General features: G+C 37.2%; 2 protein-coding genes across 4 annotated transcripts in view; both read left to right on the forward strand.

The window, feature by feature from the left end:
- si:ch73-127m5.1 (neurotrypsin) overlaps positions 1 to 9,888 on the forward strand; it is a 51,360-nt gene extending 41,472 nt beyond the window's left edge. For both annotated transcript variants that reach the window (XM_048170408.1, XM_048170406.1), the window contains exons 11-15: positions 1,802 to 1,943; positions 2,100 to 2,381; positions 4,599 to 4,721; positions 5,616 to 5,896; positions 7,111 to 9,888. In XM_048170408.1, coding sequence (XP_048026365.1) covers positions 1,802 to 1,943; positions 2,100 to 2,381; positions 4,599 to 4,721; positions 5,616 to 5,896; positions 7,111 to 7,445 — 1,163 coding nt within the window. In that variant the 3' untranslated portion in view covers positions 7,446 to 9,888. The remainder of the gene's footprint in view (positions 1 to 1,801; positions 1,944 to 2,099; positions 2,382 to 4,598; positions 4,722 to 5,615; positions 5,897 to 7,110) is intronic.
- Positions 9,889 to 12,022: 2,134 nt separating this feature from the next.
- ndst2b (N-deacetylase/N-sulfotransferase (heparan glucosaminyl) 2b) overlaps positions 12,023 to 14,015 on the forward strand; it is a 91,162-nt gene continuing 89,169 nt past the window's right edge. Inside the window, exon 1 of one of the 2 annotated variants that reach the window (XM_048170401.1) lies at positions 12,023 to 12,184. The gene's annotated coding sequence lies outside the window, so the exon portion shown is untranslated. Of the gene's footprint in view, positions 12,185 to 12,208; positions 12,360 to 14,015 lie in introns of those variants that run through there. The other variant, XM_048170402.1, reaches the window with a different exon arrangement.

The following is a 14,015-nucleotide window of genomic DNA, read 5'->3' on the forward strand; positions in this document are numbered from 1 at the left end:
GTGTGTGCAGGCAGGGGTGTTAAACATTACAGATTGAAAGGAGAGGTTGAAAAATTAGAGATATTCAAGACGTTATATTTAATTCACTGATGAATTGTATACAGTAAGACCATGAATGTGTATTAAGAAAGTAATTAATGCCCATTTTGATGTCATGAGGACACTATGAATTGCTTGCATTTAGTTTTTCTAAAAACAGAAACACTATTATTAGGTATTTCACTGACATAAATTTACGTGCTTGCACATCATGTTTTTTTCTAAGCTAAACCGCTAGTAACAGATCCTTTCAATGATGACATTACAAAAAAAGACTGAGACGGATGTGGTTTTTCCATCTAAAACCGAATATGGTCTGCAGTCACGCGAAATGTATTAAATCATTTCAGTTCATTCCATGTATATATATATATATATATATATGTGTGTATATATATATATATATATATACCACTTACAGATGAAGTGAATAACACTGATTATCTCTTCATCACGGCACCTGTTAGTAGGTGGGATATATTAGGCAGCAAGTGAACATTTTGTCCTCAAAGTTGATGTGTTAGAAGCCGTAAAAATGGGCAAGTGTAAGGATTTGAGCGAGTTTGACAAGGGCCACATTGTGATGGCTAGACAACTGGGTCAGAGCATCTCCAAAACAGCAGCTCTTGTGGGGTGTTCCCGGTCTGCAGTGGTCAGTATCTATCAAAAGTGCTCCAAGGAAGGAACAGTGGTGAACCGGCGACAGGGTCATGGGCGGCCAAGACTCATTGATGCATGTGGGGAGCGAAGGCTGGCCCATGTGGTCCAATCCAACAGACGAGCTACTGTAGCTCAAATTGCTCAAGAAGTTAATGCTGGTTCTGATAGAAAGGTGTCAGAATACACAGTGCATCGCAGTTTGTTGCGTATGGGGCTGCATAACCGCAAACCAGTCAGGGTGCCCATGCTGACCCCTGTCCACTGGCGAAAGTGTCAACATTGGGCATGTGAGCATCAGAACTGGACCACGGAGCAATGGAAGAAGGTGGCCTGGTCTGATGAATCATGTTTTCTTTTACATCACGTGGATGGCCGGGTGTGTGTGCGTCACTTACCTGGGGAACACATGGCACCAGGATGCACTATGGGAAGAAGGCAAGCTGGCGGATGCAGTGCAGTGTGATGCTTTGGGCAATGTTCTGGTGGGAAACCTTGAGTCCTGCCATCCATGTGGATGTTATTTTGACACGTACCACCTACCTAAGCATTGCTGCAGACCATGTGCACCCTTTCATGGAAATGGTATTCCCTGATGGCTTTGGCCTCTTTCAGCAGGATAATGTGCCCTGCCACAAAGCAAAAATGGTTCAGGAATGGTTTGAGGAGCACAACAAAGAGTTTGAGATGTTGACATGGCCTCCAAATTTCCCAGATCTCAATCCAATCGAGCATCTGTGGGATGTGCTGAACAAAGAAGTCCGATCCATGGAGGCTCCACCTCGCAACTTACAGGACTTAAAGGATCTGCTGCTAACTGTGCCAGATACCACAGAACACCTTCAGGGGTCTAGTGAAGTCCATGCCTCGATGGCTCAGGGCTGTTTTGGCAGCAAAAGTGGGACCAACACAATATTAGGAAGGTGGTCATAATGTTACGCCTGATTGGTGTGTGTGTGTATATATATATATATATATATATATATATATATATATATATATATATATATATATATATATATATATATATATACATACATAAAGAGTACTCTAAGTCACCAAATATAAGGTCTAATCGCTTTTGCTTTCTTTTCTGTGGTTTCAGGTCCTCTGGTACGATTGGCAGGTGGCGACGACAGAAAAGAGGGCAGAGTGGAGGTGTTTCTTAATGGAGAGTGGGGCAGTGTCTGTGATCATGGCTGGAATGATGTCAGTGCTGCTGTTGTCTGCAGACAGCTTGGATTCACGTAGGGAACAATTTGCAACATCTTAGCTCAAAATCATCTCATAATAGTACTGTGGAATATGATTTATTATCTCTTCTCAGGCATGATGAATGGAGATAGCTTGGTAAAGAAAAAGAGAAAAGTCTTTAAATGTTTTTTTTTTACTCTCTATGGCAGTGGGGTGTCAAAAGCGCGACCTATGGGTTATTTCGGAGCAGGGAAGGGGACCATCCATCTGACCAATGTGAGGTGCACTGGGAAAGAGTCGTTCCTCGGAGAGTGCCCTTCTAAAGGACAAGACAGCCACACTTGTAAGCACGGACAGGATGCAGGTGTAGTGTGTGATTATTTGCCAGAGCCAGAGGCTGACATAGCAGTGGTGGGCACACACACCTGCGGTTTGAGAGCTGGCGCTGAGAGACGCAGCAAGAGGATTGTGGGAGGATACAAATCTCTCAGGTAAGCAGTCATCTAAATTTTACTGCTGTGGAATCAGTTCTAGAACACATGTTGTGCATATTTGTTCAAAATGGATTGCAAATACAAGTTGTTTTAAGACGCACTACTACCCTCTTAGAAAAAGGTTCAATGGGGTTCTATACAGAACCCTAGGGACTCGATTTTAAAGGTGCCCTCGAATGAAAAATTGAATTTATCTTGGCATTGTTAAATAACAAGAGTTCAGTACATGGAAATTACATACAGTGAGTCTCAAACTCCATTGTTTCCTCCTTTTTATATAAATCTCATTTGTTTAAAAGACCTCAGAAGAACAGGCGAATCTCAACATAACACAGACTGTTACGTAACAGTCGGGGTGTACGCCCCCAATATTTGCATATGCCAGCCCACGTTTCCAACATTATAAAAGGCATTAGACAAGGGCAGCCAGTATTAACGTCTGGATGTGCACAGCTGAATCATCAGACTAGGTAAGCAAGCAAGAACAATAGTGAAAAATGGCAGATGGAGCAATAATAACTGACATGATCCATGATAACATGATATTTTTAGTGATATTTGTGTTTCTAAATGTTTCGTTACCATGTTGCTAATGTACTGTTAAATGTGGTTAAAGTTACCATCGGTTATTACTGTATTCACGGAGACAAGAGAGCCGTCACTATTTTCATTTTTAAACACTTGCAGTCTGTATAATTCATAAACACAACTTCATTCTTTATAAATCTCTCCAACAGAGTAGCATTAGCCGTTAGCCACGGAGCACTATCAAACTCATTCAAAATCAGAAGTAAACAATATAACAGTATACAATACTCACATAATCCGACGCATGCATGCCGCATGCATGACGAACACTTTGTAAAGATCCATTCTGAGGGTTATATTAGCTGTGTAAACTTTGTTAAGGCACTGTTCAAGGCAAGCGCGAGCTCTGTGGGCGTGGACCACGGGATTTAAAGGGGCCGCAGCATAAAATCGGCGCGTTTATAATGATGCCCCAAAATAGGCAGTTAAAAAAATTAATAAAAAAAAAATCTATGGGGTATTTTGATCTGAAACTTCACAGACACATTCAGGGGACACCTTAGACTTATATTACATCTTTTAAAAACATAATCTAGGGCACCTTTAAAGAACGCATAATGTCCAAAAGGTTCTATATAGGAGAAATGTCTTAAATTATTGCATACTTTAATGTTTAACAGGTATTTCATTTTTTTTCTAGTGATGAAGTATGTTTACAAGTTGTTTTTATTCATAAAATTTAAAATGAATCAAAACAAAATTAATTAATTAAAACTAAATCCATTAAACGGTCCCATGATGGGAACCCCTAAAATTTTGTGTATATACCGGTATGAAGTCCCAGACAGAACCCTTTAAAGGTGACCTATTATGCAAAATTCACTTTTATAAGGTGTTTTTGAACACAGATGTGTGTCCACAGTGTGTGTAAACAACCACCCTATAATGGTAAAAATCCACCCCCTCCTTAATCCCCATAAATCATAAACAGTCTCTCCGAACGAGCAGTTCCAGATTTCCCCCTGCAGAAGACGAACTGCAATGTCATGTGAGCGTGCTGCGATAGAGATGATAATCAAAACCAAACAAGTGTTTTGTTAGTAGCCGACCGAGTTGTGCAGGCTCCACCCTCTTCTGGATAGGGGGTGAGGAGCAGCAGCTTATTTGCATTTAAAGATACATGCACAAAAATGGCATGTTTTACCTTCAACTCAAAAATGAGCATTTACAACATGGTATTATAAATTATCTGTGGGGTAATTGAGATGAAACTTCTCAGACACATTCTGGGGACACCTGAGACTTATATTACATCTTGTAAAATGGGGCTTAATAGGTCCCCTTTAAGGTTCTATATAGAACCTTTTCTTAAATTAAATTTTAAAAATTAAAATTGTTTTCTCTCAATTGGTCAATTAAATAGATAGTCTCACGCTAAACTCATGACATTGCAGTATTATAGATAACTAAAATTTAAACTATTTAAAAATCACTTTTGGTCATTGAAATAAAATGTAAATATTGAAATATATGGAACACTTTAATATTGCAATAAGCTGAAATAAATTCTTTTAAGTCTTGATCATTTCTTTAATTGATAAAATACAATTCTGGCACTCTACTGTTCCCTCCCAAATGAATATGATTGTCTATTTCTTGACCTCATGTACATATGATATCCAACAGGGGTGACTGGCCCTGGCAGGCGTCCCTGTGGCTCAGATCTCAGTCTAAAGGGATTCAGCCTCTGTGTGGAGCCACTCTCATCAACTCCTGCTGGCTGCTCACTGCAGCTCACTGCTTCAAACGGTAAGAGAGACACCTGCTGGACATCAGTGGTATTAGCTGCCCATGCTCCTTAACTATAGCTTCAAGGGCCAAATTCGACTCCATAATAATTTTTCAACTCAATGATTTTGATTAAGTCACTGAGAGTGCAAAAATAAAAAGCACTCTGCAATCTTGAAAATTATATCAAGCACAAATATCTGCACTGCGAAGTATAAAATAATTTTTCCTCACTGGCTTACTTAATGATTTATTGTACAGTTCTAAATGTATTGTTTTTCCTATGTGGGTTGAATATATGGGCTTTAGCAGTTTAATTTTCTTCAGTTCCCTAATTTGTCCTAAAATTGCTAAAACCTGATAATTATTCTGAAAAATGTTTGTTGCCCCTTAGATTTCTGGTCCTCAATAAAAGTAGTTGAAGAACACTGGCATATGTATTTCAGATGTCATCTGGCACAAATACATTTGAAAAACTTTTCATTTAAATATAAAAATCTGTAAAGCTTAAATTTACCAAGATCCCAATAGTATTTACATTACTGTTTAAAGGTTTTGGGTCAAATGTAAAAAATAATACTTTATATTATAAATTAATACTTTTATTCAGCAAGGATGCATAAAATTAATCAGTAAAGACTTTTATAATGTCAAAAAAGATTTATGTAAAAAAAAAAAAAAAAATCATCAAAGATCCCTGAAAAAAATCATAGTTTCCACAAAAATATTAAGCAGCACAACATTGATAATAATAAATGCTTCTTGGGCACCAAATCACCATACAATACACGAAACAATAAACAAATCTTACCGACCACAAACCTTTGAGTGGTAGTGCATGAATTTATGTAGCAGTGGAATGATTGATATAGCAGTGCATCATCTGTAATATGAATGAATGTCTTGATTCTACAGGTTTGGCAGTGATGCTTCACGGTACGTGGTGAAGCTTGGGGATTATCACACACGGGAGCAGGATGATTTTGAACGTGTGCTCTCTCCAGAGCGCATAGAGGTGCACAGGAAGTACCGAACAGAGAGCTGGGAGCATGACGTGGCTCTGATCCGGCTGAAGGGCGCCGAGGGGAAGTGCGTGGCCTTTAACCCTCATACTAACGCCGCCTGCCTGCCCGCACCTGGCAGCAAGTGGGGCAAGAGACCTGCGTCTTGTGTCATCACTGGCTGGGGAATGACAGGTAATGTTGAGTTGTTCTTAAATGGACACAATACTGGCATGTCATAAAATGATTTTTTTTTTTTTTTAAACATACTTATTTTTTATATATATTTTTATTTGTTTTATATACACTACCATTCAAAAGTTTGTAATCTTTAAGATTGTTTTTTGTTACATTTTTGAAAGATGTCTCTTATGCACACAATATTTATTTGATTAAAAAATACAGTAATAACAGTAATATTGTGGAATATTATTACAATTTAAAACAATTGTTTTCTATTTTAATATATTTAATTTTATGTAATTTATTCCTAAGATGACAAAGCTGAATTTTCAGCAGACAGTTCTCCAGTCTTCAGTGTCACATGATCCTACAGAAATCATTCTAATATGCTGATTTGCTGCTTAAGAAAAATTTCTTATAGTTATCAATGTTGAAAACAATTTTTGCTCACTAGCCACTGTGGCCATATAGACATTTTTAATATTATTTCATAATTTGGCAGCAGATATATTAGGCTGTTGTCACTTTAAGACCTGATGCATGGATCCATTATACTGTTACACGTGTTTTCTTTCTCAACTGTTTACGTTCACTTAAACATATACTGACTGTATTATGTGAATACTCGCCAAGACCGGCATTTTTACATTATTTAGTGTGTATTTGACTGTTTAAGCACAATAAGCAGCGAATAGAACTCAATTTAGTACTGAGAGGCTGCTTTGTGTGTGCACTTTGGGTGTTAGCACAAAATTTGCGTGAATGACTAAAATTATGCGCAAAACACGCAATCCCATGCCGAAATTAAAGCCCTGTAGCATGAGGGCAGCTAGTATCGTGCATCTATTCTGCGGAAAATTAGTATTGGAAGCGTTTCTGATATTTCAGTATCGATATGTATTGAAAAATAGATATTTTTGAAAACACTACATTGCACTTAATTTATTATTTCAGATGCCTTTTTAATTAAAAAAAATTATATTATTTATAAAATTCAACCTACCAATGTGGCTAGTATGAGTGATGATGCTGAAATCTGCAGAAATCCACCCGCATTTGGCGGGTGTTAATGCCAAGCCTTGTTTCTGGATGTATTATTTTGTATAACAAATAAAAAATCTTTAGTTTGGAATGACATGAAGGACAGAAATGTCATTTTGATGTAACTGTCCCTTTAAATGTGTTGCAAATGGTGTTTCACCATTTGTTTTTCCCTTATTTTTCAGACACCGAGCATCCCAGCACTCTTCTTCAGGCCTGGGTTCCTCTTCTGCCCTCATGGCAATGTAAGAAGCGCTATGGCGAGCGTTTCACTAGCCACGACATGCTGTGTGCTGGAAGCATGACGTCTGACCTCAGAAAGCATGCTGACAGCTGCCAGGGCGACAGCGGGGGTCCGCTAGTGTGTCAGGGTGAGGCAGGGCGCTGGGTACTGACAGGGGTCATTTCCTGGGGTCACGGCTGCGGTGACCCCTCGTACCCAGGTGTGTATTCACGGGTCAGCCGTTACCTGTCCTGGATCGAACAGGTGACGCACAGCACCGCCCCTCTTCAGCACTGAAGCACCACTCTCTCAGAAAAACACCCTCCCGTCACACTTCGGAGAACCAGGACTCTATGAAAGGAAAAACAAGAGCCTGAGAGAGTTTAACACCTGCTATATGCTTTCAACACCCTGGATCTTAATTCCTCTGTATTCTATCTGTACAATTCAATTTTATGTCTTTAGCATTTAGAGATTAGGATCTTTCTTTGCTCACAGACTGAGTCTGGGAAGGTTTTCATTCATCTAGGACACTGTAGAATGACCAGTGTGACGTTAAAGGGACAGTTTGGTCATCATTTACTCACCTTCTAGTTTTAAACCCGTATTTAGGGTTAGTAAATCATGATAGAATTTTAATTTTTGGGCGAACTGTTCCTTTAAAAAAGCGTGCGACATGTGATTCTACTGTGCATTTAAAATGTTTCTGGCGCCATCCAGAGGCTGCAGTGCATGTTAATGTATGTATTGTATTTAAAAGCCATTTGATGCAGCTGCCCAGGCCTTCCGCATGGTATAGAATGGTAGCATAAGATCTGCAAAAGCAGGTTTATTTTTTATTCTGTGGGGTGGAAGAGAACGGAATGGATTCTTCTACTATTCTTATTTAACAGAAGGCTTGAACTGCACCTCTAATCTTCATGGAAACATTTTCAGTGTTGTGGATTAGACAAGTAAAATGAATCATGTAGGCATTTTTAGATAGCGACATTCGAAGTGATCTTTAAAGCCATGTGTCTTCTATATGTGTCATACATTTAATGCAGTTTTAAAATCATGTACAGTAAATCATGATATTTAACTTTTCAAATTGGCATTCATTTACCAAGTATGCTCTGTGTCAGTATTGATGCATTAACATAAGGCTCTTTAAGACAAATGACAAAATATGTTTTGTTTTGTTTTGTCTCAGTCCAAGTAGAAGTTTTAGGGAATAGTTGGCATTTTAGTATCATAATAGCGAATAACCTAAAGTGACTTTTCTCTTATTTGTCATGGTGATTTATTCAACGTGTGTCATTATGTAAAAGTAGTATGGCAATTGATAATGGGGTTTGTCCATTCAAAGGGTAAAATCAAGAGGATTTTCTCATTTCGAATGTGTCAAAACTGCAAGTTTAGGACTGACTATAATTTTGGTTGACAGTCAGTATAATGAGATTTTATTTTGTAGCATATCTTAACCGTTCCTGTACTTTGTTCTGTGAACTGTGTGTTTTCATCCAGTGGGTGGCGATATTGTGTTTTTTACTCAATTCTGTTCTGTGCTGATTCTAGATTGAAGATTCTTCAGTCTGTTTCTTATTTTAAAACCCCTTTTGACTGTTTCTTCACAAATTCCATCAAAATGACTGAATAGAATTCATGCGAAGAATGACAGATTTTTGTATTTCATTTGAAGAGAAAAATGTAAGCAACAAGGGCTCTTTAAAATTGGTCATAAAGAGAGGCAATAGGCAAATGTATAGGAAGTGACATCACAGATGATGGCTGAGAATGTAAAAGCCAAGAGCTTCATATACATCCAAATTTGTAAGGTCAGTTTTATTGTGTATTTGTGGTGATTGCACATTCAGACATGATGCAAATCGGAATAACTATTTCCAGTTGTGCAAAATACAGGCTGGGTGAAAATAATATGATATTTAAAGTTTTCAAAATTGTAAGGAAATCTAAATCATGCTTTATTCATGCAACAAATATTAACAGAATCTCAGTCTAAAACACTGACTCAATTTACTGCGAGATCTGAAATTACTTTTAAAAAGATAGTTCTTAAGATTAAAAAGATATATTCAGCCTGCTTCATAATTAATGCATATTGTCGCACAAATTCTTCTAATAATCTGATATTGCCTGCTAAATTAGTTAACAGGCATAATATATTATTCATGTATTCTTAATGTAAGTGGAGCAATGCCTTCCAATATGCCCGAATATTTTTATGGCATTATATATTGCTATAAAAACCAGGACTACGCATTAAATTGTGGATTTTCAAGAAACAGGAACAGTTTAGATCTCAAAGCACTACTGTTTTTTGCTTAGTAGGTCTTGTAGGTACATTCTGGAGATGTATTAAATAGAAACTGGACTGTATCAAGTGCTTCTCCTCTCTGAAGACTAACTTCGTTTTGTGTTTTGGATGGTGCCTGCTTAGATCTTCAAAAGCCATTTTAGAAGTAAACTACACTGGCCTCTCAGAAGACTGCTTAATCACTGCATCAGAGCTTTGGGACTCTTCATCAAGGGCCGTGATAAGGAGCTCATCTCCCTGACACTAGAGAGGGTTGATGTCTGTTGCATGTCATGCAAGCATCTGTTTGTATGTTGATGATGTTCTCAGTCATTACTAAGTCTTTGACTTTATGTAAAAAAAAAAAAAAAAAAAATGCTTTGAATATTTTCATGTGTGACAAGTGCCAAAATAAAGTGACCTCTTTTTGTGGCATTGGCATTGTATTGTTTCACATGGTTTAATTATTTATTTATATTTATTAAAATACATTTTTGTTGAATTTAATATGAATTTTAATTAGATTGTAACAGGACCTGCCACTGCAACAAATGTTCTTGCACAAAATAAATAAATGAAAGAATCTTTGCCACAAAGCAATAAATAACCTAATTTTCATAGTTTAATAGTCATATTTATATGACTATTTTATATATATATATATATATATATATATATATATATATATATATATATATATATACGGTCTGTTTATTTTAAGATAATTATTTATCTTAAAATAAACAGATTATTATTATTAATAATTAAGTACTCTACGATAACGGTCTGTTTATTTTAAGCTCATGCTGCAGTAAGGTGTGTAGTACAACGTTCTTGATGCTTTTACACATCTTTAACCAGCAGATGTCCTCAGCATGCTATGTTTCGAGTAAATAGGCTAGCTAGTGTAATCGATCTAATTTAATAGTGAATTTAGCTGATGAAGTCAATATTAAAATAACGGCTAGTCATTTTCACTGCAACTTCAAAGGAAGCTAGACACTGATGTCGAAACTAGCGCTGGATACCTGAGGTAATTTTACACAGTTACACTGTTTGCTAGCCTGGCATAATGATCTCGTCGTTAATACTTATCACCATTTATTCTGAGGGTATGACCGATAGTTTTCCATATATCCATTTTTTCTTTAAAGTATCCTTGAAAGGGGTGTTTGACTTGTCAAACTGGTGGATTTTTCTGGACTGTGGCGATTAACTTCTCCACAATATCATCTTCCATTTTAAATGCCTGAGCCTCTAAACTAGAACGGATTCTGATTGGCTGTCAGTGTTTTATCATTGAACAGCTGGAAAAAAATCATTCTGAAAGTGATCCCAACGATATCGTTTCTCTGTCGTCGACATAGAGTGGTGTGTACAGTGCTTATTTATAATGAATTGTTGATGCCAACTTAAATACATATCACTCTATGTTCCAGACAGCATCTAATTGGACAAATACCATGAGTCATCAATATTTTTGGTCTGTTCTGGGAAGGATACATATGGTTTTTGTCAAATTGTAAGAATTCACACACACACACACACACACACACACACACACACACACACACACACACACACACACACACACACACACACACACACTTAAGCAGTAAGGTGAGAGGATGTGCTGTATCGTGAATAAGTCACAGCTGAAGGGCGTTGTTAGGCACGACGCGGAGTGCCTGCAACCCCTTCAGCTGTGACTTATTCACAATACAGCGCTAGCCTCAAGTAGGCTACCTGCTTTTATAAAATGGTTACCACACAATACAAATATTAAAGCCAAAAATGTATCAATGCAACTTTCATGAAGTAAACTTTCACTAAAAGCCTTCCTTCCGCCGGAAAAAAATAGTCCCTGACTGTGAACAGCAACAGAAGTTACATTAATACGCCATTAGATGGCGGCAAAGACTGTCTTTATGAGTGTGTCAGTCAGTAGCGAAGACTTTTACATTGAAAAGTCTTGTTGTGAACACGGAACAAGACACAACTGAATGCTTAGACTAGCGCTGTCAGTCACGGAAAACGCCTAAACTGTTGAAAGGACAAGATAATACATCGGACATTTAAACAGATTTTGTATTATGAACATACTAGGACTGACCTGAAGGAAAATGCTACATCTGATTGCAGGTAATAAACTCGCTCACTCCTACATAATACATAAGCTTAAATGAACAATATCAATTGAGAACATAAAGTTTACGTTGCTAAAAGTGGTTGCTAAGGGTGTAAGAACCGTTGGGTGAAGCAGTCATAACCGTGTTTTATCGTGAATGAAACACAGCTATTGACTAATCAGAATCAAGGACAGGAGCTAACCATATATATATATATATATATATATATATATATATATATATATATATATATATATATATATATATATATATATATATATATATATATATATATATAATTTTGGTTTTTAATTTATTTATCATTTATCTGATTTATCTAGCTTATCATCCTGTAAAAGGAACCTAGTATAGGTACCATAACATGACAGGGGTGTAGTGTATGGATGGAGGAGCTCAAACTTCGGGCTGTTTTGTAAAGAACCCTCCCCGCGCGCCCGTCAGCTGCTCTGCTCTCGCTCATTCCGTGCGGGCTGAAGATGGCGGAGCAGCGCGAGCGGCGCAGGATGCGCTCACGAGACATCAAAGTTCTTTCTGTGGCGTTCAGTTGATTCGGATTCTCGCGACCGCTCTCAAAGCGGGCATTTAAAACGGTAAGGGGATGCGTTATGAGTGCTGTGTTCCAAGGGGCTGTTTCTGGAAACGCACACACTGGTTTGGCATTGACTTCAGTTGCAATGTGGCAGTCCGATAGATGCAGGAACATCTCGCTTTCAGCCTAGCAATACATGAGGACCAGAGTGTTGCGTGACATGCTCGATGAACTGGGTATGTACTACTAGGCGATTGTTTGTAGACTGAAGACAAATCAGTGCTATTGTTTGCAAAGTTGTAATGTTTACAGTTAGCTTGAGACTATCAAATTCTATACACCCAATACAATAGGTGCAGGAGAGACCTGTCAAAATGTTTGTGTCTCTAGAAAGGTTTTTTGTAGTTTATTTTTAGTTTGTGTTGAGCTTTTATAACTTAGTAATGGAAATCTAGGGGCTGTTGCTATGTGTTAAAATGGGGTTGTTTATTTATTTGTAGAAGAGATTGACCGAATTTGCCTTTTTATGACCGATAACAATTATTTTAATTTACCTTTTTTTAATTGTTGACAATAATGATGATTAGACTACAAAAATGGATATTATAATGGATTATGAATAAGTGATAAATAATAAAAAATAGTCCTTAAGATTATTATTGTCTTGTGATCTAGATGTTCGCAATATATTTTCATTGTTTTACACTTACACTTTTCTTACTTGAGAATAATTGGCTGTTTAAGTCATTGTGTAATGTTCCAAAAATCATACATTAAGTTGTTGAGAAACTCAACAAATGGTGGGATTTATGAGTAGCCCAATAAAAAGAACCGATAACCGATTCATTGTAAAAGCGTGAGTATCGGTATTGTAAATTAAAATATTGTTTAAACCAGTAATTAGTCTACCTCTATTATAAATGATCTTTTGTCGCAGTTATCCCCATGTAATTCAAAGCACAAACAAACCTGTTGATGTATATTTGTGCTAAAACATACAACCTGGAATTGTTTGCTGTGGCCATTTGGGGTGTTGCCAGCGGTTGCAGTCTGATATTCTGCCAAGGTGTGTGTGTGAAGTTTTCTCTTGATGTGTTTATTTTGTCTGTGTTTTGCACATCAAAAAATGTTTTAGGGAAAAAAGCCAAGTGGATAATATTTGTTGTCATTCTAACCTAAGAATATCACTTAAATGACATATTTCAAAGCACAAGGGTCTGTTTGCTTTTGAGATGCTTGTCAAATTTCTACATTTTGAGGGAATAACTGGACTGTATGATTAGGAAGACATCTGTTTTCTTACCTGTGAAGGCTCACGGCAAGATAGTTTCACCGGCTGTGTATCCGAACACATCCATTTCTGTGATTTTATGCCATTTATTCTGAGATGCATAAAAATTAAGTCTCATTTAATGTGCTACTGATAAGATGTTTGCGGTTTGACATAAAATGAATCTAGAGTGGAAAGACACAAAAGACTATTGAAGTTTTGAAAGAAATGACTACTGTTGCTGGTGGAGTGATGGCACATTTGAAATGAAATTATGAAAATCGTTTTTTAGACATTTTAGCTTCGACTCGGTAATTACATTCGGCAGCTATTGAAGTAGGAGAAGAGAGAAATAAAAGAGCTTCCGCCTCCTTTGAAATGAACCTATTAATGCCTCTCATTCGACTGAGGAACCCAATGAGTGCTGGTCAGAGAGCTGAAGATGAATACTAGTCATTGAGTGCCTCATTGATGTCCTTGATGAGTCAGATATAATTAAACATTGTTGCTCGTGGGCTTCATTCTCCAGACTGTAATTTGCTTCATGAAGAGCTTAATCAGTGCTCAATAAAAGTGGAGCCAAACCTGTTTAGGTGCCTACTGTGTAAATAGATCTACCTTG

The sequence above is a fragment of the Megalobrama amblycephala genome, linkage group LG20 (assembly GCF_018812025.1).
Source record: "Megalobrama amblycephala isolate DHTTF-2021 linkage group LG20, ASM1881202v1, whole genome shotgun sequence".
Taxonomy (NCBI): Eukaryota; Metazoa; Chordata; class Actinopteri; order Cypriniformes; family Xenocyprididae; genus Megalobrama; species Megalobrama amblycephala.